General features: G+C 39.5%; 1 protein-coding gene across 2 annotated transcripts in view; it reads right to left on the reverse strand.

Moving 5' to 3' along the window:
* The window catches only part of lrba (LPS responsive beige-like anchor protein), a 917,803-nt gene that overhangs the window by 370,557 nt on the left and 519,732 nt on the right, over positions 1-27,514 (reverse strand). For both annotated transcript variants that reach the window (XM_041200623.1, XM_041200530.1), the window contains exon 38: positions 2,890-3,036. In XM_041200623.1, the coding sequence (XP_041056557.1) occupies positions 2,890-3,036 (147 nt within the window). The remainder of the gene's footprint in view (positions 1-2,889; positions 3,037-27,514) is intronic.

Consider the following 27,514-nt stretch of genomic DNA (forward strand, 5'->3'; position numbering starts at 1 on the left):
TATTTGTGCGCAGCTTTTATGGGAATTGTCGTTGCTTTGAGATGCTGGGAATCCACATTTCACAGCTGCCCAGTTGGTGTACAGTTGAATGCACTTCACTGTAATAATTACTAAGTACAAAGGGATTTATAGAAGGATTATTTCGAAACAAAAGCATTGAAGCATTAAATATAAACATACAATACTGATAGGTGTTTTATTTGATGCGCTCCATAGGACAACTATGAAAGCTACGTAAAGGGAAACGGTGAAGGGAAACATTAAAAAAAAATGTAGACAGCATGTTTAACCCATTACGTCATAAAAGATTTCATATTGGAACAACCTAGAGACTGAAATACGGTAGCCACTACTTTTTGTTCTACATTTAATTGTAATATTTGATTTAGAAAATGTATACAAAATGCCTGACCATGGTAATCAATTCCGCGAAATTTAAAAATGACAATAGAGTCATCGCAACAACATATTTATTACTAAAAGAAAAAGCGCCCCTGGGCCGTATCTCAAACTGCGGCCTGTGCAGATTTCAGAAACATTAAATTTCACTTTTACACTGATGGCTTTATTTTAAAAATATATACGACATAAGATCAGATTCACTCGGCGAACTGGTGGAGGTAATCATTCTGTGAGTAATTGCCAAAAAATTTCCAAATTAATTGTCATTTTCATTGATTGCTTAGACCCGAGTAGTCTTTAATCTCTCATCAATCTTAATGTATGCCATCTCGACAATAGCGGGCGATTCTCATGTGAGATTAGAGCAGGATTTGTCCTCTATTCCCAGTCTACAATATACTGTGTTTGCAGATGGTCAGCAGATAGATACAAAACCGCCTTGATTTCCCCAAGCTCTTTCAAAAATGGATGGAATCACCATCTCGTGTTCTCTTGCCGTCTCGCCGTGCCCTTAATGCATTAACATGTAATACAGGAGAGAAATAACATTTTTCAATCACGGTGAGACATTCAATTACAATGAGAACACAGCAGCCATCTGCAATGATCTGGCATTGCATACAGCCCATGGGCTCCTATAGGAGACCCCTGATAACTTCCAGTTAATTCACACTGCAGACTTTATTAGAAAGGATTACTGCTTAATCCTATTCCCAATGTCAAGATTTTATAATTAAACCCTGCTCTCACCCCTTTCCACTGTCTACTGTGGATATCTGTGCTGTGCTGGGAAAGTGGCTACATCGCAAAACAATTTCACACTTGTTACTTTAGTGGCAAGTTGAAAACAACATTTAAGCATCGGATGGTGTTATTTACCTATACACATATAGATTAAACAATTTAAAATGAACACTTCCAAAATGTAACGCAATACAATGCATTTTAAATTAACGCGGCTGTCTCCAATGCCCTGTGGTAATACAAAAGGTTTCAAATATTAAACGTATAATTTCAAAATGTGTTAAGCATACATGATACAGGCATAAGACGTCGTTGGGCTTTATTTGCTTGAATTATGTTTATTAAATTCGGTTTCGAACACTTGATGATTGGTCAGAATACAACATAATTGCTAATCTCTGTTTCCGCTCTGAAAATATTTCCCTCTGCTCTCCAAGCAAGATCCCTCCCCTCGCCTTCGGGCCAGCAGCACCCGCCCCCCACTAGCCCCATCTCCCCGGCCGGCCAACCAAAAGAAACATGGCTACAGTCTTGTTTCTGCCCCCTCGCCGTGCGGTGACCCTGAGGGAAAGCACAATTCATATTTCTTGCATCTAGCCGTGGCGATTGCCCAGTTTCCTCTCCAGCGCCAGCAGTTACCCTCATCATTTCCAAGCGTCGTATATTCGTGCTCCGTCCCCACCCCCACGGCCAAAGATAGCAGCAATGCCACCTGTCCTGAAATTCGTCAGGGAGATGCTTTGGTAGTTCTCTACAGGGCATCCGAAAGAATGTGACATCACTACGAATAGGATCAGATCATTTTGATTTTCTTCAGATCTTCGATCAAACTCCCATCTGCCCAGAGCTATTCCTGGAGCTTTCTACCGGGAGGGATTGCATTTGAACTCTTTCCCATGCGACCTGAAACCTATTTATTTATTTATTTATTTAGTGGAGACATTATCCCTCCTGTTTAGCACGTAGCTAAGATCATACTTCCCAGGTAGTTGATGAAGATAAGGAATGAAGAAATATAACAGATACCAGGTACAAAGTGAAATCCCAAAGTTGAAACAATTTGTTTTGATGTTTAAACAATAAGGGCACATGCCATGCGGCCACTTACGTGTCACATCTGAATATTGTGGAGAATAAACTGTAAACTCATTTTGTGCAATAGCTAAATATTGAGGAAGGAATGGAACTTGTTTATATTCACACGTTTAGACTTGATGACTTTTCACTGAGTATGTTAAGTCAAATTTGACTAAAGTTAATTGTATTTTACGACGACTGAGCCTCTATTCGAACGGAATCAGGTAACTATCATGTGGTTGGATTTGTAATGAGCAGCACGGACTGGTTCGCCCTCCGTTTGCATTTTCCCATCAGAGAGCTGTTTTTTGAGGATTGGGAGTTGGGTCTGAACATGAACCCGTTAGTATCAGTCACTGTCGTTCTGGGCACTTCAAAAAAAATTCTCGCCAGTCATGTCATTTCATTGCAAACTTTTCAAGGTGAGCAGAAATGAAGTGCAAGGAGACAAATCAGGCACACGGGGAAATGTGGAAAGTCAAATGCTAATGGAATGTTAGAGCTCCTGATACAACTGCGAAGGAAAATGATATTTTTATTGGCTTCATTAGGAACAGGACAATTCATCACTGTCCTAGCAACAGTCCCCGGACTGAGCTTGTGAAATTACACAAGAAGTTTTAGTTATAACGTTAAGCTGGTGTAAAGAAAGATAAATTATTTTACCCGCCATGTTATCAATCTCCTTCTCTTCCAGTGAAGTGAGCGTGTCGTCGTCTCCCTCCAGCAGAATCTCGCTCTCGGAGTTCTGGTTGCCCACAGCTTGGGTTCGAATGGACTGTCTGCCTTTAACCAGCACATCTTCTTCAGAACCTGCCAACACACACCACCCAAGCCCGTGAGAAACTAAGGAAGTCGGGTCAAAACAGGATCGCAGTGAAAGATCTAATAACCACAAAAATATCGTTTACAGGGGATTAGTTCAACATTTCATTCAAATAAAACGAGACACTCGAGTTTAACGTTTATAATTTCTACTTCAAAAATAGTTGCAGTTTTATGAGAAGTTCCACTGCTGGTACTAGAAGCTGCAACGCTTCAGTGCCTTTTCAACTGATTTTGTTTCAAGGAGATGTATAATAAGAGCGTTGCTCACGTTTGAATTTGATAATTTTATCTTCATTTTAATAACTGGTATTTTTTATGGATTTATAACGCGTCGGACATTCAAATCGAATGGTGTTCAGCAGATAACTCCGTACAGAGAACTGGGTCACCGCTGTGTCATTTCAATTTATACTATATCACAACAAGTCTTCAATTCACACTTACCGAGTAAGGTTATACAATTCATGCAACGTCAATGGCATTTAACAAAATACAACTAAAACACCGAACAGAAAGGCAGACTGGCAAAAATATCAGGACAAAATAAAGCAAATAACTATCATTCATGGTAGTGAATGATAGTTATCATTCATATGCGACAGAAAAGTAAAACTATTTTATCTTTTTAAAAAGGAATCTCGTTTCGAAACTTCAACACTTTACTCCATGTATTATTAAATACGGAAGACCCTAAAGTTAACATATTGTAAACCACAGTCTTAGACTCCTGAGCCGCCCTCCGCTACAGGTTTCATGTGAGAACAAACTGCTATCAACAGATGAAGTACTCGTTTCACAGCTATCTAAAATTTAGTACATTTTCACTGATTCCGACTGTTAAGTTCGAGGGGTCCTCCAATTGTAATTATTAAAACAACACATTTACAATTACTTCAAAAAAATAACGCCAGGGAGATTTAGGGGAGAAACTCAGCTCACAAAATTTACCGCGCAGAGATGTTTCGAACTCTTGCTCTATTCGGCAAAATGATTAAATTAGGAAAGACAACCTCCGACTAAACTCAGTTCGCACTGATTTTAGAAACAAGGGTACAAGTCAGAATGACAAAACAAACAATATATGGCAGCTGCCTTTTTGCCTATCTTTATTAATACGCAATAACTTTCATGAAATGCAAGAAAACGCCAATGAGACCCTCTTTGGGATAAGTAATTTAATTTTGCACAATAGCCCATCACAGAACGTATAAAAAGCTGTCTACAACGATTATAATGACAGATGTTTTTGTCTGCGGTACAGAAATAAAACATTTAACTTTACATTAAATACTAAAATAAATCAGGTTTATATATTAAATCCGGGGATGAAACAATTCTGTACACAAATCACGTTCACCTGGAGATTCTCACAGACAAAAACGGTTTAAATTCAGTACATTTTAGTACATTTCAGTTTTACGACATTTTGTTTTGAAATTATTTGCGTTTCAAAAAAGCGTTTCGATTGGATCACAATCAATGTCTAAAAAAGGCAATGCCATAAACGAAAATTAAAACGCGCACCTTAAAACATAACATTTTAATTTATCTTAGTATTACTGAAATTGTAAATAAAGTTAAATATGATGCCACAAAACAAGTTCCAAACTAGCTGAACAGCTTGGCAGAGATAGATCAGAAAATGCTCCAGAACTTCCATTCCCCATTGTTACAATCGATTTGAATGCTTAATTGCAATATTTAAAAACATTATTCAGGCCTAATAAATGACTGATACTTGCATTAAATGGGAGGTTAAACAATTTAATTAAAAAGTTCACATTTTCATAGAGTTGTTACCAAGAACATGGTAATTTGATTCCTTAGTAAAGTTGCTGCACCCAAATCGTTTGTAATTGAACCCACCACAGTATTCTGCAGGGTGGGTACCAAGTCCTACAAAACTGGATCACATTTTTCTATTTTACCTCCTGCCATTAAGACTCATTAGAACACCACTTCACAATGCTAAAATTCCCAAGAGACTGATTTTCAGGAAAGAAAGAGAAGGAATATCAAAACACTCCAGCCCTCAAAACTTTTGACAGTTCAAAACCTAAAAACACATCCCCAAGTTTCCTAACTGTTGTTAATGCTAATTTTTCCACATTTACTATGTGGATTTTATTTTGGAAAAACCGGTTTTCCGACCATTTCACCTTTTAACATGTTAGCGTTTCTACAAGATAACATATTGGCAGATATTCAAACATCACCACACATTATCAGCCTTCTTGTAAGCAGTATCTTACATATCGCCCCTCTTCAGCAAATTAAACAAAACACAACCACAATAATTCCCTAACTTTTTGCTCTCCATTATCAGCTTATTTGTACAGATATGCTCCTTAGAGGAATGCAAAGCATCAGTACTGAGTATTACATCTGTCTCTCCATACTATGGACAATGTAGTACATCACTACACCACATCAGTACATCAATACTTTATACATAAGCAAAGCTCATATACATCACATGCTTTTCAATTTTAGGTTGACAGATTTTTTTAAAATTACAAAACATAATCATACTCATGTTGATGTTTTAATATTACAATTTAAATGGAGGGCATGTGATTTTTACATTCAAAAACATATCTTCACCTAATCTGTAACTGATGTGAAGCCGTAAAAGTAGACTAACTTCGTCAGATAATGTCAAACCACCTGTTGAAACTAAATGCCTCCACCTAGCTGCCTCCAAAGTAAGTCATACCTCACCAATCCAAAGGACTTTTGCAGATTCTGTGACACAACTTTCTTAGTGATCTAAATTTAACATACTTGAGATCAAATGATCCAAATCTGTAATATTTCAACTGCTCACATATGCTAAATTATTTAATTTGTCTACATTGCTGTATTTTTCTCTCATCCTGCATCCTTGCTTTAATACCTGGGAAAAGCATTTCATTTCTTATAATTATACAGATAGGGCCTCAAATGTTTCTGAATTACAACAAAAAGAAACATTAATCTCACTTTGGTTCATTCTAGTCTAGCAAAGCTGTGTTTACTTAACCAAAACCATGCTTGTCACAAAAAAATATGCATTTTCACTGTGATTATCTCAGGAAAACAAAGCAATTCATTCTATCAGCATGCCACAGTAATATAGTCCCTTGTGGCTAAATCAGTCATGTTTCAAATTTGTCCTCCAAATACAATGCTATTCTTTTTCTGGATTGTTTTACAACATACATGTAAAAATCACAATATAATTTGGTTATTTAACAGCTCAAATTATATCGTAAATTCTACTCAATTGCAATAAGATCATTTTAAAAATTCTATAAAACAGCAAATTATTGAAGGTCTGAAAAAACAATTAGTGCAAGATCTAAATTGTATTCTGTACTCAAACTAGTTGCTCAGCTTGTGTAAAGACCACCCAATTATCAAGTAAATTGTTAATTCAAAAGTGAAAAAATTGCTTGCTGTGGGGAGAAAAAAAATCCCATACAAATATTTAACATGGCCTTCCTGCAATTAACTTTCCCTTGAGGTTCTTTAGTTAGCAGCAGTCTATACCACATACATGGCTAGTTATAGCTTATAGACTAGCAATGGACTCAAACTTTTACTACAGTTATTAAAAAGTCCTGACCTGCCAGTGTAAAAGCAAATAAAATCCAACAGGCCTTTATAATAAACATTTTAATAAAAAACTATCTTCAGCATTACATCGATAAAAAAAATGAGTCAAGTGGCCATAATCAAACTCCTGCAAGCGATGCAAGCTGCATTGAGGGGATCACCTCACATGCTCCCGCTTTCCACCAGCTGCAGTATAACTGTCACCAGTACAAAGTGAAGATTAAAAACAGGTAAAAAAAAGTTCATAAGAAGCCAGCTCTTTATCAACATTATAAAAAACCGCATTTGGATACCAGTGAGTACAGCTCCATACATACAAGCTTTACTTGTTTAACCAGAAAAATGCTGAGTTGGCAACATAACTCATTTTGCTATTGCTGAGAGATAATGCTTGTTACCTACATTATAACCACCATAGAACAAAGTCCAAAAGAACAAATCCATCATTAGGTACTAAATTCCAATGCATACAATTCATTAGAAACAGAAAAAAATAACAGAATAATTAAACGATTTATGTTGTGCTACAAAGGATAAAGTAATCCATGTAGCACATGGATGGCAGCAATAGTTATAACACAAAAGAATCCATGCACTTTCTTTCACCAAAATCCTTTAAATGCTCCTAAAATCAGCCCTGGGAAATGCAATTAAATTGTCAGAATTAACAAATTTGTTTTTAACAAGAGAGTGGCCTGAAGTACAATGGTGGGTCTGATATTGATCAGTAGCACAGGAACATTACTCTTCAGGTATTTACTCTGCCACCTCCACACCAGAGGTCTTACTTCAGTACAAATCAATCCCCAAAAAAGATGTTCTTTTCAGCAATAAATACATAACTAGCCTCAGCAGAACTACATTGCTTTGGGATATTTTATAGCGAACTGTTCTAAAGTTTTAGACAGGTTTAAACAATTGCATATATATAATGGTCCACAGAGTAAAGTAGATCTCTCCAAAAACTAAGGTTAAAGTGAGAAAGAACACCATAAAGAAAATGAAAGTTTTGGAGAAACCTTTTACATTATTAAACAAGGTAAACAGGATCTTGCTTTAAATGCCACAATCTAAAAGCATTTATAGATGGCAAGACATTGCAACATAAATAAAATTATTTAACTGGGAAAGTTTTCTAAATTCTTCCATTCTTTCAATTATGTCTTCTCTATAAATTTAATCAAATTTCTAAATTAATCTATGTAAGAATGGTTCACATTCACAAATTCAAACCCTGACTTGACACACTGTAGTTGATGTTATAAAACAGCAAGGCTGCTTAAAGAAATGAAAGCTGGAATGTTGCGAAATAAAAATGTTGATTCATACACTTCTAATTCAAAATATTTAAAACTTACTGCTCTAACTTTATATGCCCAAACTATCCTTTAACACCAAATACACAGCATATTAAGTTTGGTTTGAAAATATGTGTACAATGGCAGAGTTGCCATTTTACATTTATTATTTTGAGAATAAGGTACAGTTGCACTGTACAGGAAAATTGGAGATTGGCATATGTGCAGAAGGCTAGACTATTTTTTGCTTGAACATTCATGAAATATTTGATGTCAGAAAAGGACTAGTAAATTCTTTGGTAACATAAAAGTGTTGCTTAATGCTGGGCTAAAGTTCTAGTCTTCTGATTAGCGACATTATTATACTTCAGTTGAAGGAGATAAATTATATTACTAGGAAAAAAACTTTTTCTTTTGTGTGCAACCAGAAGGCCAGAGAAAGACAAAGAAGGGACACCACTAAACACTCAATTTTTGGGTTAGTTTTTTTTGTGGACAACATAGAAAAGCTTCAGTTGGTGATTGGTTGGCTTAAAAGTAGGTAAAATCTACTGTTAGATTTAAGTCAGGGATAGAATGGTACAGTGGGTTAATATATTTTTTTTCACTGGAAAGCCATGGTTTGAATCCAGCCCAAACAGATGGGAGAAAAATCACCCTTTGATGATGGATCTTTAGGGTCATAAGTGAAACGAATATAAACTGTCTCAAAGTTAACTCCCAAGAGATGTAAGCCCAGGGTATAAAATTGCCCATGATTTGCCACTAATTGTTTAACTTCACTCAAGGAGGTTACAGGGATAGATAGTATGAGAAACAGAAATACCTTGCCGAGTGCTTTAGTTAAAGAGCAACAACAGAAGAGGACTAAAGAACCAAGAACTTTATTGCTAAACTATTAATGACCATCGCTTTCTCAATTAATATCTGCTCTTAAATCAGTTAATAAGATACCGTTTGAAGTAGAATTTACAAAAGAAACAACTTTTGATAGGAGCATGATGCCAAAACTTGCGAAGAGTGGCATTAACATTAGGATTGATACTCTGCTCCTTTTAACTTAGACTGGAATGCAGATGCACCTTTCTCACCTGACCTACCGACTCGGGCCAGGTGAGAAATGTGCAGCGCAGCAGGTTCCCAACGCTTTCATTCGTGTGCAGCAGTATCGGTGGAAAGGAAGCCACACCCCTTTTTTTTTACCTGCTTTGCAGTAGCTGCTGCTGTAAGTTTAAAGGTCCCACTTTGAGAAGCCAGAGATAAGGTAAGTGGGTTGATGGACAGGGTGGGGCGGGGGGGGGGGAGAGAGAGAGAGAGAGAGAGAGAGAGAGAGAGAGACACGGGAATGGGAGTGGGATTGGTGGGGTCAGGAGAGTAGTCGGGTGGGGAAGGGATAGTTTGGGGTCCTGTGGGGGATTCAGTACTATTATTACCCAGGAGCTAAAGTGGTTTTAATTCTTCTAACATTTTCTGGGTAAGTTCTCTGGTAAGATAGTAGGAATATCGGATGGCTCCAAATGCAGGGTAACTGCCCGATGGAAATTTGAACTTCCCAGGCAATTCCCATGCAGTACTTGTATGGGAACTTCCGGGAAGCCGTGCCCCAACACTCATCTAGGGTATCTCCAGAGTACGACAGCCTCCCCCCCACAGCCCCCCCACCCCGGAAATCGAAAGTGATTTCGTATGCCAGTAATAAACATTAAGAAAATAAAGGTGTAATATTATCTTCAGTTTAACATACAAATGCTCCTTAATATGTTAAGCTGGAAGAATGGTAACATTAATAAGGGATTTAGATAAATTTGTGGTGTATTATTCTGATTCTAAAAAACGGGAAAATTCTGTGGGATGGTTGGTCTCCTTTACTGCTGTGCAGCAATTGAAACATTTTTGATAAACAGCGAAAAAAATACACAGCATAAAGGATCTAATTCAATGGAAATAAAATATGAGAAATGCAAAGGAAGATTGAAGGAACATTCATAGAATAATTGCTGTTCAGAAAAATCAACATTAAATACATGAAAAATTAAAGAGCTGTGGAAAAAATCCAAAAATTTTTTTTTGAAATATCCAGGTGATGAAGAATACAACAAAAGCAAATTTAAGCAAAAAGATCTAAAAGGTAAATAAATTCAATGAAAGTTTACTTTCATTTTATGGGGCAGCCTGTAAAGAAATATGGCACCAAAATAGAGCATCAGCATTCTATTTGAATTAACATGATTTATATGTACCTATTTTACTTTTGAAAATAGTTTGTTCCAAATTAAATCAATAAATGCCACAGAAACAAGAATTTAAAGACAAAAATATGAAATCAACAATTAATTAAAATGACAACATAATGACACAAATGCATTAGGAAGTTCTGCTGGAGCAGTGAAGGTAGTGCACCAAGGTGGTGCTCATGCAGTGAAGCTCTAGAATTAAAGACTTGCAACATACAGCATTTTTCATGATCACCGGACATCTCAAAGCATTTTACAGCCAATAAAGTGCTTTTGAAGTGTAGTTACTGCTGTGGTGTAGGAAATGCAACCAACTCGTATATTGAGTTTAGTGCTGATTGGTTATGACATTTCTTCACTTTATATATAATACACATATATGCATACATAACCATATATACACTCAGATATACATATAAGTTGATGTCCTGTGGTACTACTCATGATAAGTCTGAGCTTTTATAGGAATCGGGATATCAGACAAAACACAATGATTATATACAGCAATTTATCAACGTGGTCGGAATAGGGGGATGATCACTGCCAAGGGAGGGCAGGGTCTGCCAGAAATTGATAAAGTTGGGGTCCAGCAGTGCTTAGAGCGTGGCTCTGCAGTCTAGGAGCGTGTGGCAGGTCGTGGGATCTGAAATCACTATAAGAGGGGAACTCTGAGCAATAGGTTTGATCCTAAGGTCTAAGGGATAGACAGAGACAGACACACACATGCAGCCTGGGTTTCCACTCCTATTCTTAATATGTTGAATTGGACAATGACGTGCTTCCATTGATGGCCATTCCATGGCCCTTGTCCAAGTGAGCATTTTTCAATGTAAACCAAGAGAACAAGCACTGGAAGGGTTGTGACTGTGGAAGGCATCACAGCCAAATCCAATCTGCTCCCCACTGACACACACAAGCACTCAAGAGCTGGAGTTACTGAACAGTAATCAGTTGCACTAATTTTTCCCTTTCTCAATTCCTGGCTAAAAAGCATTTATAGAGCTTCGGTTTTTAGCATGGCTGAGATCAGCTAACTCAACATTGGAAATATACAGAGTAGATCCACATTCGGCAGCGTCCTTACCAACTAAGCCTTTCTGGGAGTGAACAACTAGACTTCAAACAGCAAAGTGCTCCTAGTGGCAGGAGTTACTGCAAATCAGTAGTTGTGATAGATTGATTACTCACTAATCAAGCCTAATACCTTACTTTAGTGTGTATCAAGAGACCTTATGCCAGATCCATCAAAGGCTATTGTAAGAATGAAAAATAGTGGACAAATTAGAATATCTATATGACCATGACAATCACCTACACATGAATTTACATGTGTTTGTAAATTCTGCAATACAGTGGGGTTCAAAAGGCAAGCATGAGCAATATCTACAATAACTAAATATCAATTAGCAGCTAACTCTTTAAACGGCAATGTTGACAAGTACAAGTTGCAGTGTACTACGTGCACAGCCTCCAAAACTGCTAACATCTAAGAATCTAATGATTTCATCGCCAGCCAAACTATCAAAGGTGAGTCCAAGGCAAAACAGAGAATCTATCTTCCTAGTTTGCACAAAGATTTTTGAAGTGGATTCTGTAATTGTTTCTTATGATTATTATACCACTTCAACCCTCCATTCATTTTGCTGTTTTCCTCGTCTCATAAACTTCCTTTGTTTGCTTCTCTTCTATTCTCTACAACACAAAAGATATCTATGGTACACTCAATCCATTTGCAATCATAAATGGAGAAACATTTATCTGTAAATAGCGGAATTTCATTTCATCCTACATTCTCATTTTTGAAAGGTGAAGGTGTAAATGCTCCTCTTTTCAATTTTGCAGAACTCCTTCTACGGGAATTATAAAGTACTCAAACTAAAGGTTGACATGTTTTGGCATTCATTCCACTAATAAGACTGCCACATCATAACTTGGTCAGTTTCACAAATGTGTGTGAAACATCCTTTACATAGATACTTTTAAAGCATCTCTGAGATACAGACTTGGTACTTTTTAAAAAAAATAGAAGGCACATGTTGCAGGAAGCCAACATTGGTGAAAATTGGAAAGAAAAATGATAAATCATGAAATAATGATTGGGTAAGTGGCACTAAACATGGGCTTTGAAAGCCTGATATTTGGTGGTGCAGGGAAAGGCTGAAGAGGTAATAAACGCCACAGTTTTGACAGTATAGGAGGCTTTGAAGTGAGCCGAATTCAATATAATGAAGTTGCAAGGAGAACAAAGAACATGTAGCTCAGCATCCTTGGAGCTTTAAGGAAGCGAGAGACTGTAGCAACATTGCTAAGACAACAAGAAAGGTTGAGAGAGAAAAGGGGCAGCAAAAGACGTTGGAGTCAAGAGAAGAAATGTTCTTCAGACAAGCTCTCAACATTTACACAATGGAGGAATTTTTAGAATCCCACCAGAAATGGGCACAACAATAGCAGTGTTGCTGTGTAATCCACCCAAATCAAGACCAATTTTTGGGTTCAGGCCTTATTTATACCCTGCCAGTGAACTGTGGACACCTTGCAGCAGCTTGCCTGATGTGACAGATTGGGATTGGCTGGATTCCATCCTGAACTGGGCATGGAGCTAATGTCCACTCTGAGCTGCGTGGATGCACAGCCTGCAGCAATTGGGAACATGTCGTGTAGGGAACAAACAGGTCATGCACAAGCCATGTTCCTTTTAAGGTACACATATGTGCAGCCACACATCAATCTTAAAAAGACACATAGCGCAACAAGCTGTTGTGCACAGCAAACAGAAGTTAAGACAACATTGTCTGGAGTGACGTGGATAGGCAGGGGAGGTTGCCTAAAGATTTTTGTGGGCTCATGGGGAGTCAAGAAGTTAATTTAAGCAAAACAATGCTGACATATGAATTAAGACTCAAAGTGAAAACCAAAAAACAGCAATAGTTATTGGTCAAATTTGCACAATCCATGAAGAAGCTGTGAAGAAGAGGCTTTCATTGAGGGGCACGGAGGTAACTGCAATGCAAAAGGATTGGAGGGCATCGTACTGGTAATTATAAATTAACCAGAGTGTTCAAGGTGATTGATATCATGATGGTCTATAGTGTTCATAAGTTTACATAAAGTGCAGGTGCTAGAGTTAAAAGAGAAAAATTACTTTTCATAAGGATTAGAAACTTCTATATTAGCAAATTTCAAGGGACAAGAAAAGATGTACAAAAATAATATGTTTCAAAACCTTAAGGAGTACATTGTAGCTATAATATACTGGATCATTAAGTGGCAGGACAGGGGATCATTCTTATGATTTTCAACAGATCAGTTATCTGATTAGGGTGACAAGAAGTAATCGGGATTCTTAGAGAAAATATATGAAGTTATAACATGGAAAAATGCCATTTGGCCCAGTCTGAGTTTGTGCCTTAATGAAAAAAACCCAATTTATTGTGTGTTATTTTATATATCTATATTGCCTCTTATCAAGCAGCATCCTGGTGAATCTGCACTATATCCCCCAAAGCCTTAATGTAGTGCAGATTGTACTCTGACATCTTAAGGTTTTACATAGGCTTTTATAATCTATACCATATAATAATATCTAGAGTTTAACTTTTTTTTTAACAACCTCATCAACCTGAGGTACTATATTTCATGTTGTGTGAAGCTGTATCCCCAAATCCCTTTGCTCTTCCATAACATCCAGCTGGCTTCCATGAAGAGTATAATTTCTGCTGTTTTTTTTAAATTTAAATGCATCACTTCACATTTCTTAATTCTAATTTCCATTAGCCATTTTTTAGCCCGCTCCCCATCTTATATCTACCTGCAGCTTCCTTTGATCCCTTTCATCTTTCACCCTCCAAGAGTTCATCCAAAACTGCTGCTCAGATCCTAACCCACACTAGGTTCTGCTCACACATTATCCTGTGCTCACTGACCTATATTAGCTCTCAATCCACCAATATTTCAGTTTTAAAATTTGTATTCCCATGTTAAAACCCCCCACGGTCTCACCTTCCCTCTCTCTGTAAACTCCTTCAGCTATAAGACATCTCTGTGCTATGCCAATTCTGGCCTCTTGCATATCCTTGATTTTAGTCGCCCCTGCATTGGCGACATATTTCCTATGTCAACTTGTATTTCCAAAGCATGCAACATAATACAGATTTCAAAGTATTTCCCAGAAGAGAAACAAATGTGCAGTAATTGAAAAATAGATATTCCAGAGACTACAGTAGGATTACCAAAGGTTACAGACTGAGATGGAAGCCTGAATAGATTGCAAAGCAAGGTTGGGGTAATATCATGGGTGGATTTATAAATAAGGAAAATAATTTTGAATTCAATGCATTCGGAGTTAAGGAGCCAACAGAGATTACCAAAGATAGATGTGATGGCTGTGTGGGAATTAGGATGTGGGTAGCCAATTTTTTGATGTGTTAGGAGTTTCTGTAGGTTGATGAGAAAGGCTTTGGACAAATAAAGCCCGGTAGTAACAAAAAGACTTTCTAGAGGCAGTGGGGTGATGCAAGGACAGAAGCAGTTGGCATTCCAGAGGTTTCCTTCATGAGTAATGTTTGCAAATAAGTGACTCGTTCCCTTTGACTGGGAGCAACAAGGCAGCAGAAATAAGCAAGGATATCAAGATTCTTTCAAAAAAATTAGAACAAACTTTTAAAATACTAAAACTAGTGATAAGAAAAACGAAAGCACATAACAGTCATGTTAAAACATCACAAAAAAATTATTTCACAGTCATACTGCATTATTCTACTTTTCCAAGCATGATATATACACATATGATGTGAGCCAAGTCTAACTTAATTACTGCAAACTACTGACCTTATGAGGCTCTCTTGCACTCAAACTAGATCTGATTCAGTCCTACCGTACTGACATTCTTGCCAGTCCCAAACATATTCAATCCCCTTTCCATTTAGCCCCAAGCTTCAAATCTTGCATCAGATTCTAATACGGCCATCATCCTCTAGCCGCCTCTTTGTTCAACTGGCCATTCAAAGTCAGTGAAATAGCCTCATACTTTTGTAAGTTAATTAAATGAAATAACTGAAGAGATCAGCACATAAACCTGAGACAACTGCTCACACTGCAAATATGTGGGTTGTAGTCAGAAAGAGCAGATAGACTACAGGAAGTATGCCTCATGGAAAAGAAATGGGAAAACTGTGTATCAAATTTATACAATACATTTTTGTATGGGATAATGTGTGTTTTCTTTTCTATTTTCCCTCTTCTCCTGTAATGCTGAGTTCCTTCAATTAAAAAGGCCATGTCGAAACCAACTTCCAGATAATTACATCTCACCTAAAGAGGCTCCCAATAGCAATTGGCTCCATAGGATCCATGTTGCTCAACTTTCTTTAGGGACTTGGATCCTAATCAGATGCCCAACACTAGAAAATTCACAAGCAAACTTTTCATGACATTCTAATCACAGATGTTCCTGATTGCACTTGAAAACTGAAGATGATGCACAGCATGTGAAAATTTAAGGAGTTTCTTGCTGCTAAGAGACTATATATAGCCAAAGTGCAGTTTTGTGAGCAGGTGTCCCAGTTCTTTCTGTTGGCATTGGATGGAGGAGGTGCATGGATGTAGAGTAAGTCAAACTTTTAAACTTAAGTTTTCAAATTTGCAATATTTAAATGCACATTTTATTTCAAATGGGATGCCTTTGATGTTAAAACAACAACCAGAAAGTCCAGGTTGTGGTATGTGACCTACCACCAAAGCTTATGGAAACAAATACTATTCTCAGACAGAAATTTGGATGGGCATTTTCAGTGCACTGTACCCAATTCTAAATAAAGAATCAATATATAATCTCAAGATGTCACCAAAATAAACATACATAATTGCCTTAAGGTGCGGGAACACTCTGGCTAAAGGTTAGTGAGTTACCTGGACTTTGAGGAGATCCATTTCCCAGAATGAATGTACACATGTGCATTGAGGTTATAAGTTTTAAAAATGTTATGAAACTAGCGATCACAATTTGCACGAGGAACTGCCATTTTGCCATCATAGAACAGCTGAAGAATTGATCAAAGGAAGCATATGTTGTAGAATGCTAAACCTATGCTGCAGCTAAAGATCTAAGTAATGTTTTATTTCTACACTCTGTTCTGAGTAGGAAATGAATAAGAGACGAGATGGGTTAGGTTAGGGGAAAATTGACAAAATTGATTTTAGAAGTTTCTGTAACAGAAGGATCTCAATGATCCTATAGACACCAGGCTGCAAATTCCTTCCATTTATTATTATAGATCTACTGAGTAGTGAAACTTCCAAAAAGTCATAATGGTGCAAATAACCTAGTGGTTACCCTTGACACTCAACTGGTCCCTTTCTATATATCAACTTGTCAATTGAAGGCTAGCTGAGACAAAGTACTTTCTGTTTTTATTTTTTAGACAACAGGATTCTCTGACCATATGATGGTCATCTTCTGATACAGCTATATACCCAACAGAACTACATATATCAAGGAAATTAATGACTTTTGCAGGTGATATTAAGAGAAAATGATAAACTTGGAATCTTATTTCATCATCTTTAAAGTTACCCTATTAACTAGATGCATCATTTACAGGAATTTGCCGCCAATGAGTGTTGTCATTTAACTTTGCAAATACCTCAAGATCTTTGCATCTGGGTTGAAACATACTCAAAGTAATGGCATTATTAAAACAAACAGTTAGAGATGGGTCACTTATTGATACATACATCCACTCAAGGGACTGAATCATCATCTTATTAAGGCAGGCCCATTGTCACTGGGTTCTGTTATTGATGAGCATTGAACTCTAATTTGTGTCTCTGGCATATATCCAATATTTACAGCATCCTTGCAGAAAGGGTCAGTGATGTTATCACATCCTGTTGGTTTACACATTTCATTCTTAAGGCATGTTCCCACAGTAGCATGGACTTCAGACCGAATGTTAGAATAATTAAACCACAAATCAGATGGCTTAGTAGTAACTGTAGAAGTTTGATAGGCCATGGCACTGTTTCATAGACAGTAAGGAGGCATCACTAAGATTAGAAGGCAATAACTTTCACAGTCAGAGACCTGTCACAACTTCCAAGAGAAGAACTGATATATACCAGAAATGTAAACCATGTCTATAGCCTGACTTTGTTACGAAATGTAATCCAAGATATAAAAATAATAGAACATTTTCAAAGGTGGTAAGCAAAGATGGTTTCACGCATTAGATGATGGAACTGCAAAGAGGCCATTTGATCTTAATCCTTAAATCTTTCCTTATTAGAAATAGCATGCATATGTTAGGAATAGGGATTGGTGGGGGTGGGCAGGATTGTAATACCAAAATTCCAGTTTTTAAAGTCATGTTGAAAGGATTCAATAGCATGGATATGGAGAGGGATTTTGTGTAAAACCAAGTTACCATTCTAAGCAACAGTATGGCAAACATAGTCCTCAAGGGGCAACTTCTTTTATACTGGTTTTGATTATATAGATCGCTGCCTGGCACAACAAAGATTCATAATTTCAAGAACTCAAAATAGTAATCTTTACAATGGCTCAGAGGCTAAATACATTATATGGTGTGTTGCTCAATCATGCAGACAGAAAAGTCACAGGTTGAATGCATGGGTCTGTTCTGAGTTAAGTGATGTCGGCTGTCGCAACTGTGGGCACTACAATGGAGCGCTGTGGGCTAAGGTAGGAAACTTGAAAGAAAAAGATCACAAAAATCAAATTAATTATAAGTATAACATGTTTCAATAAGGTAACCATAGAGATCCGTACTCATCAATTTATATTCAATAGGTTTCGCCCTCTTGGGCTCTGTCCACTTGTGAATTTTAAAGACACGCAAAATGTAGGCTGGTATTATTGGGATACCTGTACTATAGAGTTATAGACTATATGGAATCTTTTTATAGCTTGAGCATAGAATTATGCATAAGTTCTTCAAACTCCATGAAGGCATTTTTTACCAAGGGAAAGGTGTTCCTTAATTTTAAAATTTTGAGTGCTCTTGGCTTGTCTATGAAGCTTGGCACTTGGAAATAACCCTGAACTGATTATGATAGACTGATTGTGCTTGGGCATAGTTGGAAATTTTCCACGAGATGAAAGAAGCCAAATGCCTATTTTGTGTAATACAGATTGCTTACCAGTAGAGGGCTGCCTGCCATTTTTTTGCATAATTGCTTTTGCTTGCATAACACCTAACTGGGAATGCACAGTATAAAGCAGGACTAGAAGAATCCAAAATAAATCAGCAAACATTCTTGTTGCTTTGAGTTTTTTTTGTCTTTCATTGATTGCTGTTTGGTTACATTTGGAATTACACTCTTAGTATAATCGTATGCAGCATAGATAGTTATAGCATATTGCACAGTTGGCAGTTGGGATTTCTGGCTATCCTTGAGACAATTCCAGGGAATGGCATTGCCATTAGGTTTTACTCTTGGGTTAGTGCCAAGTGGATTTTGGTTATGACACTTTAGCTTTAATATTTACATTGTTTGGGTGGGTTGGGGCATACTCCAGATGCTTGTTGTATGACAAATGAAGGGCTGTTATTGTCTAGATGTTGTTGGTGATCCAAAAAGAGAAAAAAAAATTCAAATAATTTTTCTAATTTCAGTCTCAGAGAATGCATTAACTTCTCAAATTTCACTAATTTATGATCCACATGTTGACCAGTTAGGGAGGTTCTCCTGCCACTACCTTAGTGGGATACACAGAATAGTTACAGTGATGGGGAAACCCAAGTTCTTGGTGGGATGGGGTAGGAGCAGGAACATCAGCGGGAAAGGTGAGGCTAATGACACAATGTTTCATACCCAATTGAAGGAGATGCTTGATGTTAAAAAGACATTTTTTACAACAGGCCAGGATCTTTCAGTATAATTAAAATTATGGAGGTCCATACCCTTCCCAAAGTATCACCAACATTTAGCAATGGTCTCAACTGTGCACACAGCAGGGATGGTGTCCTTAAGTTAATTTTATCTATTACAAAACTGTGTATGCTGCTTTAGAAATGGAATGCCAACAGATGGCTAAGGTTCATTCCAGATCTTCTCCCAAGCTTTTGTTTCTGTTGTTTATTCTAGCAATGTGAAAATAAAGATTCCTTATATCCTCAAAATTAATTTCACTGTCTTTTGATAGTACAGACTTAAGTACTGCTGAAAAGAAAGAGACATGCTATCAAAGCTTTTCATCTTGTATTCATCAGGACAGCTTGCAAGGCAAGCCAACAGTAAAGGGAACAACAATTTGTACTGCATGTGAAGAGTATGCTGATTGGTTGGCAAGTACATGGACTCTGATTGGTAGAGGTATTGCCATGGAGAATGCAGCAGAACACATAAATGCCAAGCTTTCTTCAAATTCAAGGTGGCCAATCAGATTCAACCTATCTGGTTTGAATTTGGAACAGCAGGGAATAATTAAAACTTCAATCTGCACCGTTGTACAGGACATTGATGCTGGATGAGTCAGCATGGCTTTGAATATTCCAGTGCCTGTTCCTACAAAGATGAAGGAGGTTTGAGAATGAATTGGAAATAATTCTTCCAGACTCAATGGCAGAACTATGAAATTGTCACAGAGTTAAACAAGGAACCAGAACAAGTAAGAGTAGTAACTCTGTTATCAGTGCTGAGGAAAGAGTGCTACATGCTGTATTGCACCCTAGATCTCACTGACGAGCAGAAAAGCCAGTCTTGTGAAATTTTGGAGGCCTTGAAAACTCATTTTGAACCTTCTATTGATATTTATAAACATTACATGTTCAATACCAGAGCTCAGGAAAGGCGGAGGATATCGGTTTGTATGTGACTGCGCCAAGATGCCTAGTTGAATCTTGAGTTTGAACAATTGAAGTATGATCTGATCAGAGGTAGGATTATCTTAGGAACAAGCGATCCGTCGCGAGAGCACACCTGCTAACAAAAGAGAATCTTACTCTCAAAAAAGCTATTGAAATGTGCAGAGGCTCTGAGGTTGTTCATCATCAGCTGGAGAGTATTGATGGGGGAACTGGCAAGGCTTTGCATTATTCTGAGAGACAGTCCAGGCCTTAAAAGCACAAGAAAATGGAGAAAAGGAAGAAATATTTACAGAATGGCCAGCAGAAAGATCAAGGCCACCATACAGGATGTAAGTACTATGAAGGACATCACGCGAAAGAAAAGGAAACATGTCCAGTGTGGGGAATGTTGTGCTCTAATTGCAAGAAGCTGAATCACTTTGCAAGCAAATGTTTTGCTGCAAAGAAGAAAAACAAGCCTATAAAAGATGGTTACTGGAAAGATGTCAAACAATAATCCCGATGAATCAATCTACACCCTAGAACAGGTTGGCATCATCATGTCTCAAGGAAGAAGATGGTTTGTTCCTATTGGTATGATGACTCATAAGGAGACATTCAATATGAAGTGTCAGATAAACACTGGCGTTACATGCAACATCATGAGCTTTGCAGACCTGTATGAAGTTGCTTAAGATGGTGACCTGAAAATGAAGTCATTGAAGGTAAAGTTGAGGTTGTATGGTGGAATGATGCTCACCCCAAGAGGATAAACTAAGCTGACAGCCCAATGCAATGGTAAGAACAAACATTTGCAGTTCCAAATATCAGAAACTGAGCAAAATCTACTCATCTCAGCTGAAACAAGTCAAAAGTTTAGACTGGTAACCCTCCACGTACCAGAAGAGGTTTGCAGTGTTATGCAAAGTTATTGACTGCTGAACAAATCCTAAAAAAAATGCAAAGATGTTTCCATGGGTCTTGGATGACTGCCTCGTAAATATCATCTTTAAGTAAATGAGTGTGAGAGACCAACTCGGCATCTTCCGAGGAGAGTTCCAGTTGCTCTCAAGTTCAGCCTCAAAGATAAGTTGGAGGAAGTTGAAAAGATGGGACTCATGCAGAAAGTGACAACTCCGACAGACTGGATTAGCAGCATGGTTGCAGCGAAAAAAAACCTGCAAAGCTGAGTGTGATAGATCCAAAGGATCTCAACAAAGCTTTAAAGAGATCTCAGTAGCCCATGCCAACCAGTGAAGAAATTTTGCTGCAACTTCACAAAGCAAAGGTCATTACTCTAGATGCGAAAGATGGATATTGGCAAGTGTAGTTGAATGAAAGCAGCAGTTTCCTGACTGTGTTATGGATGCCATTTGGAAGGTACAGATGATTGCGCATGCTGTCTAACATATCTATTGCTCCCGAAGTGTATCAGAACCGACAGCATGAGATAGTCAATGATCTTCCAGGAGTGAAAGTGATTGTGAATGATCTGCTCTCCTATTGATGTGGAGATATGATGGAAGAAGGCATCACAAACCATGATCAGAATCTGGTGAGACTGCTACAGAGAGTTCGCCAGATGAACCGTAAGCCCAATAAACTGCAACTGAAGACGATTGAAGTCAAGTACTTAGGTCACATACTGACAGTGAAAGGAGTTCGTCCTGATACTGATAGGGTGAGAGCGGTAGGAGAGATGCAGCAACCAACAGCTGTGAAGGCAGTGCAATGATTTGCTGGATTTGTGAGCTCCCTAGCAAAGTTCCTGTCCAATTTGACATCAAGAGTGTGAACCTCTACGCCAGCTAACTGCAAAAGGGTGTTCAATGATAGGTACAGAACAAGAAGCAGCTTTCACTCGCTTCAAATAACTAGTGATGGTAACGCCTGTGCTTAGGTACTATGATGTTAATGAAGTCACCCTGCAACATGATGCCAGCAAGACAGGGCTGGGAGCAACACTCTTGCAACAAGGACAACCAGTTGCATTTGCATCTAGGGGAGGCAATGGTGAACAACAGTCTCGTCCCCACCACAGGCTCCACGAGGGCAACATGCAGAGGGAGTGAGACTCCTGGTGTGTTAGAAGGATCTGATGGGGAGGGCCTTTCTCACCACCAGCCAAACTACATCTTGGTGCTTGTTGGAAAGTCCTGCCAATGAGGCATTCTGCCAAATGACTTTGACAGTCTGCTCGGGGAACCATGCGACAGGATCCATATCTCCTTTTCCCACTGGGCCTCTAAGACGTTACGTGCCGACCACTGCCTGATGGACTTGTTGTCAAATGTGTTTTCTGCATAAATTTTTCCACGAGGGACAGGTAGTATGGCATGGTCCAACTACATGTAGCGTTCCATAACACTGGGGACAGGTAGAACCTCAGCACGTAGTGACACTTGGTGTTTCCTCCTTGTGGATTGTACCTTTGCAAAGGAGGTCTGGAGAGAGATGCAGTGGTTTCTGTCATCCCGAGCAGTTCTGTGACACAGGACTCTGTGCTATATGGGCTGTTCCCAGGAGACAAATATCAGCTGCAGCTAGAGAATCATCTACTTGGTGAAAGACGCTCTTTGGTCTGCCTGAAACTCGTTGGTCTTCCAGTGCAAAGAGTTGTCCCCGACCGAATGCTGCAGGCTGGTACATTCCAAGGTCCAGGACTACGTACTGAGGGATGCACTAAAGTTTGGGGCAGCCGCCACAAAGGCGCAATGGGGAAAGGTCACTGTCTAAGACCTTTCTGCCATAGTGCACCGAGGGGCTGGGAATTGTTCAGAGCCCCTCAGGCTGTAGAGCTCACAATGAATGTCTGCATTGAACACTAATTATATTATAATTGTACTGAAGCACCTCAGCGTGCAACATGATGTATGGCAATAACTTCAATACGATTGTCTGATTGTCTGTAATGACCATATTGAAATGATTGTAATATTCATTGATTGTATTGAAGCACCTTGTGATCCATGTGTAAAAGTTGAATCTGATTGTACATTTTGTGATGGCGATCTTGAAATGTTTTGCAATGTTCTTCCAGATATCTTATGAATAAAGCATATTTTTCAAAAAAAAAATCTAGGAGGAGGCAACGGTGTAGTGGTATTGTCACTGAACTCGTAATCCTGAGACCCAGGGAAATGCTCTGGGGACCCGGGTTCAAATACCGCCACGGCAGGTGGTGGAATTTGAATTCAATAAAAATTAAAAGTATAATGATGATCATGAAACTATTGTTGTAAGAACTATGGCCTTTAGGTTTGATACACTCAAAAAAGGAATGAAAGTGGACGGACCAAGGCACTGGAAACGACAACAGCAAAATCAGCTCTGTCAACCCTGCAAAGTCCTCCTCAGTAACATTTGGGGGCTAGTGCCAAAATTGGGAGAGCTGTCTCACAGACTAGTCAAGCAACAGCCAGATATAGTCATCCTCATGGAATCATACCTTAACAGACAATGTCCCAGACACTACCATCACGATCCCTGGGTATATCCTGTCCCACCAGCAGGTAATATTTAGCAGAGGTGACAGCACAGCCCTGGGAGTCCTCAACATTGACTCAATACCCCATGAAGTCTCATGGTATCAAGTCAAACATGGGGAAGGAAACCTTCTGCTGATTACTACGTACCGCCCTTCCTCAGCTAATGAATCAGTGCTCCTCTGTGTTTCCTCTAAGTGGTTACTCAACATAGAGTGGCAAGGGCGCAGAAAGTACTCTGGGTGGGGCATTTCAATGTCCATCACCAAGGGTGGCTTGGTAGCACTACTACTGACTGAACTGGCCAAGCCCTAAAGGACACAGCTGCTAGATTGGGTCTGTGGCAGGTGGTGAGGGAACCAACAAGAGGGAAAAACATACCTGACTTCATCCTCACCAACTTGCCTGCTGCAGATGCATCTGCCCATGACAGTATCCATATGAGTGATCGCCACACAGTAGTTGTAATAACAAAGTCCCACCTTTACATTGAGGATACCCTCCACCAGGTTGTGTGGCACTACCACTGCGCTAAATGGGATAGATTTCAAAAAAATCTAGCAACTCAAGACGGGGCATCCATGTGGCGCTGTGGGCCATCAGCAGAAACAGAATTGTACTTGAACACAATCTCTAACCTTATGGCCCGGCATATCCCCCACTGTACCATTACCATCAAGCCAGGCGATCAACCCTGATTCAATGAAGAGTGCAGAAGGGCATGCCAGGAGCAGCTCCAGGCATACCTAAAAATGATGTGTCAAGCTGGTGAAGCAATAACACAGGACACCTTGCGTGCCAACCAGTATAAGCAGCAAGTGATAGACAGAGCTAAATGATCCCACAATCAACGGATCAGATCTAAGCTCTGCAGTCCTGCCACATCCAGTGGTGAATGGTGGTTGACAATTAAACAACTCACTGGAGGAGGCGGCTCCACAAATATCCCCATCCTCAATGATGGGGAAGCCCAGCACATCTGTGTGAAAGATAAGACTGAAGCATTTGTAACAACCTTCAGCTACAAGTGCCCAGTGGATAATCCAGCTCGGTGTCCTCTGGAGGTCCCCAGCATCACAGATGCCACTCTACGTGATATGAAGAAACAGCTGAAGGCACTGGATAATGCAAAGGCTATGGGCCCTGACAATATTCTGGCAACAGTACTGAAGACTTGTGCTCCAGAACGTGCCACACCCCTAGCCAAGCTGTTCCAGTATAGCTACAATGCTGGCATCTACCCGGCTATGTGGAAAATTGCCCAGGTATGTCCTGTACACAAAAAGCAGGACAAATCCAACTCAGCCAATTACCGCCTCGTCATCAGTAAAGTAATGGAAGGGGACATCAACAGTGCTATCAAGCGGCACTTGCTTAGCAATAACCTGCTCACTGATGCCCAGTTTGGGTTCCACAAGGGCCACTCAGCTCCTGAACTCATTACAGCCTTGGTTCAGGCATGGACAAAGGAGCTGGATTTCCGAGGTGACGTGAGTGTGGCTGCTCTTGGCATCAAGGCAGCATTTGACCAACTGTGGCATCAAAGAGCCCTAGCAAAACTGGAGTCAGTGGGAATCAGGGGAAAACGCTCCACTGATTGGAGTCATACCTAGCACAAAGGAAGGTGGTTGTGGTTGTTGGAGGTCAGTCACCTCAGCTCCTGTACATCAATGCAAGAATTCCTTAGGGTAGTGTCCTCGGCCCAACCATCTTCAGCTGCTTCATCAATGACCTTCCTTCCATCATAAGGTCAGAAGTGGGGATGTTCGCTGATGATTGCGCAATGTTCAGCACCATTCGCGACTCCTCAGATACTGAAGTAGTCCATGTCCAAATGCAGCAAGGCCTGGACAATATCCAGGTTTGGGCAGACAAGTGACAACTAACATTCGCACCACACAAGTGCCAGGCAATGACCATCTCCAACAAGAGAGAATCTAACCAGTGCCCCTTGATGTTCAACATCAACTCAAGACGGGGCATCCATGTGGCACTGTGGGCCATCAGCAGAAACAGAATTGTACTTGAACACAATCTCTAACCTTATGGCCCTGCATATCCCCCACTGTACCATTACCATCAAGCCAGGCGATCAACCCTGATTCAATGAAGAGTGCAGAAGGGCATGCCAGGAGCAGCTCCAGGCATATCTAAAAATGATGTGTCAAGCTGGTGAAGCAATAACACGTCGCTGAATCCCCCATTATCCACCTCCTTAGAGGGTTACCATTGACCAGAAACTGAGCGGGACTAGCCATATAAATACTGTGGCTGCAAGAACAGGTCAGAGGCTAGGAATCTTACTGCAAGTAACTTGCCTCCTGACTCCCCAAAGCCTGTCCACCATTTACAAGGCACAAGTCAGGAATGTGATGGAATACTCCCCAATTGCCTGGCTGACTGCAGCTCCCACAACACTCAAGAAGCTCGACGCCATCCAGAACAAAGCAGCCCACTTGATTGGCATGACATCCTCAAACATTCACTCACTCCATCACTGACTCACAGTAGCAGTAGTGTGCACCACCTACAAGATGCACTGCAGGAATTCAACAAGGCTCCTTAGACAGCACTTTCCAAACCCACAACCATTAGGCTGCAGATAAATGGGAACACCACCACCTGGAAGTTCCCCTCCAAGTCACTCACCATCCTGACTAGGAAATATAATCTCTGTTCCTTCACTGTCACTGGGTCAAAATCCTGGAAGTCCTTCCCTAACAGAACTCTGGGTGTATTTACACCACATGGTCTGCACCAGTTCAAGGTGGCAACTCACCATTACCTTCTCAAAGGCAACTAGAGATGAGCAAAAAATGCTGGCCCAGCAAGCGAAGCCCATATCCTATGAATGATTAGAAAAAAGTCCAGAATTTAAACACAAGCTGATTGACACTGCACACAGTTTAAGAAAGAATGCCTGGCTGTTGTCTTTGCTTGTGAGCATTTTAATTAGTATCTGTTAGGGAGAGAAAAAGTGACGGTACAGTCTGACCACAAGCTACTGCAAAGCATCTTTCTCATACCGCTTCTACCTGCTCCAAAGCGTCTGCAAAGGATATTGCTTTGTTTGTCAAGATATCAACTGGAAGTGAAGTGCAAGCAGGGGAAATGGATGTACATCACCGACATGCTGTCAAGAGCTGCACTCCCTTTGAAGAAAGCCGATAATTCTAGTACGGTGTGTTAAATCTTTCAGAGCGTGCTTCTCGTTGAATCCGGAAGTCATCGTTATACTATGCTGATCGTGCTGATATTCCACTACTACCAACCATATTGTAATTTGGGTTCTTTTGATATCTCAATGATGAGATCTTGAGGCTTGTATATTTAAACATGAACCGTTTATTGATAATCTTTAATTATATACAGATCCGAGATTACTGTCATGCATGGTGCTGTTACCTCCATGCAGGCTGATTCCAGAGTGTTCTTTCTGGACTGTTCTCTCAGCCTATTACCATTTGACTCTATGCATCATTCCGTGGGTGGTGCTATTCTTCAGTCCCACATTAACCCTTGCTCTGCCTACATTACATTCTAATGTAATCTTGAATCTGACAGATCAGCGTCCTGCTCAAATCAAGAAAACTATGCAACGAGATGCAACTTTCCAAGTGCTGCATAAAGTAGTGATGAAAGGATGGCCTGAAACCATCAAGGGCACACCTATTGCTATAAGAGTATTGGGCATACAGAGATGAAGTGATTGTCCAAGATGACATCCTATACATCCCTAAGGAGACGAGAAAAGAGAAGCTAAAGCGTATTCATGCAAGCCATCAAGGAATAAGGTCTAGTCTGAGGAAGGCAGAAGTGCTATACTGGCCAAATATAAGCAATGACATCAAGGACCGTATCAGTCAGTGCAATGATTGTAATGAATATCAAATTAAGCAAGCTAAAGAGCCGCTCTCGACTCATGACATCCCATACAGATCATGGATGAAACCTGGAGCGGACCTCTTCACTCTCACTGGACCTGATTATCTCATCATAGTTGACTACTATTCAGACTATTGGGAGCTGGACAAGCTGACGTC

Source organism: Carcharodon carcharias, chromosome 1 (genome assembly GCF_017639515.1).
Source record: "Carcharodon carcharias isolate sCarCar2 chromosome 1, sCarCar2.pri, whole genome shotgun sequence".
NCBI lineage: Eukaryota > Metazoa > Chordata > Chondrichthyes > Lamniformes > Lamnidae > Carcharodon > Carcharodon carcharias.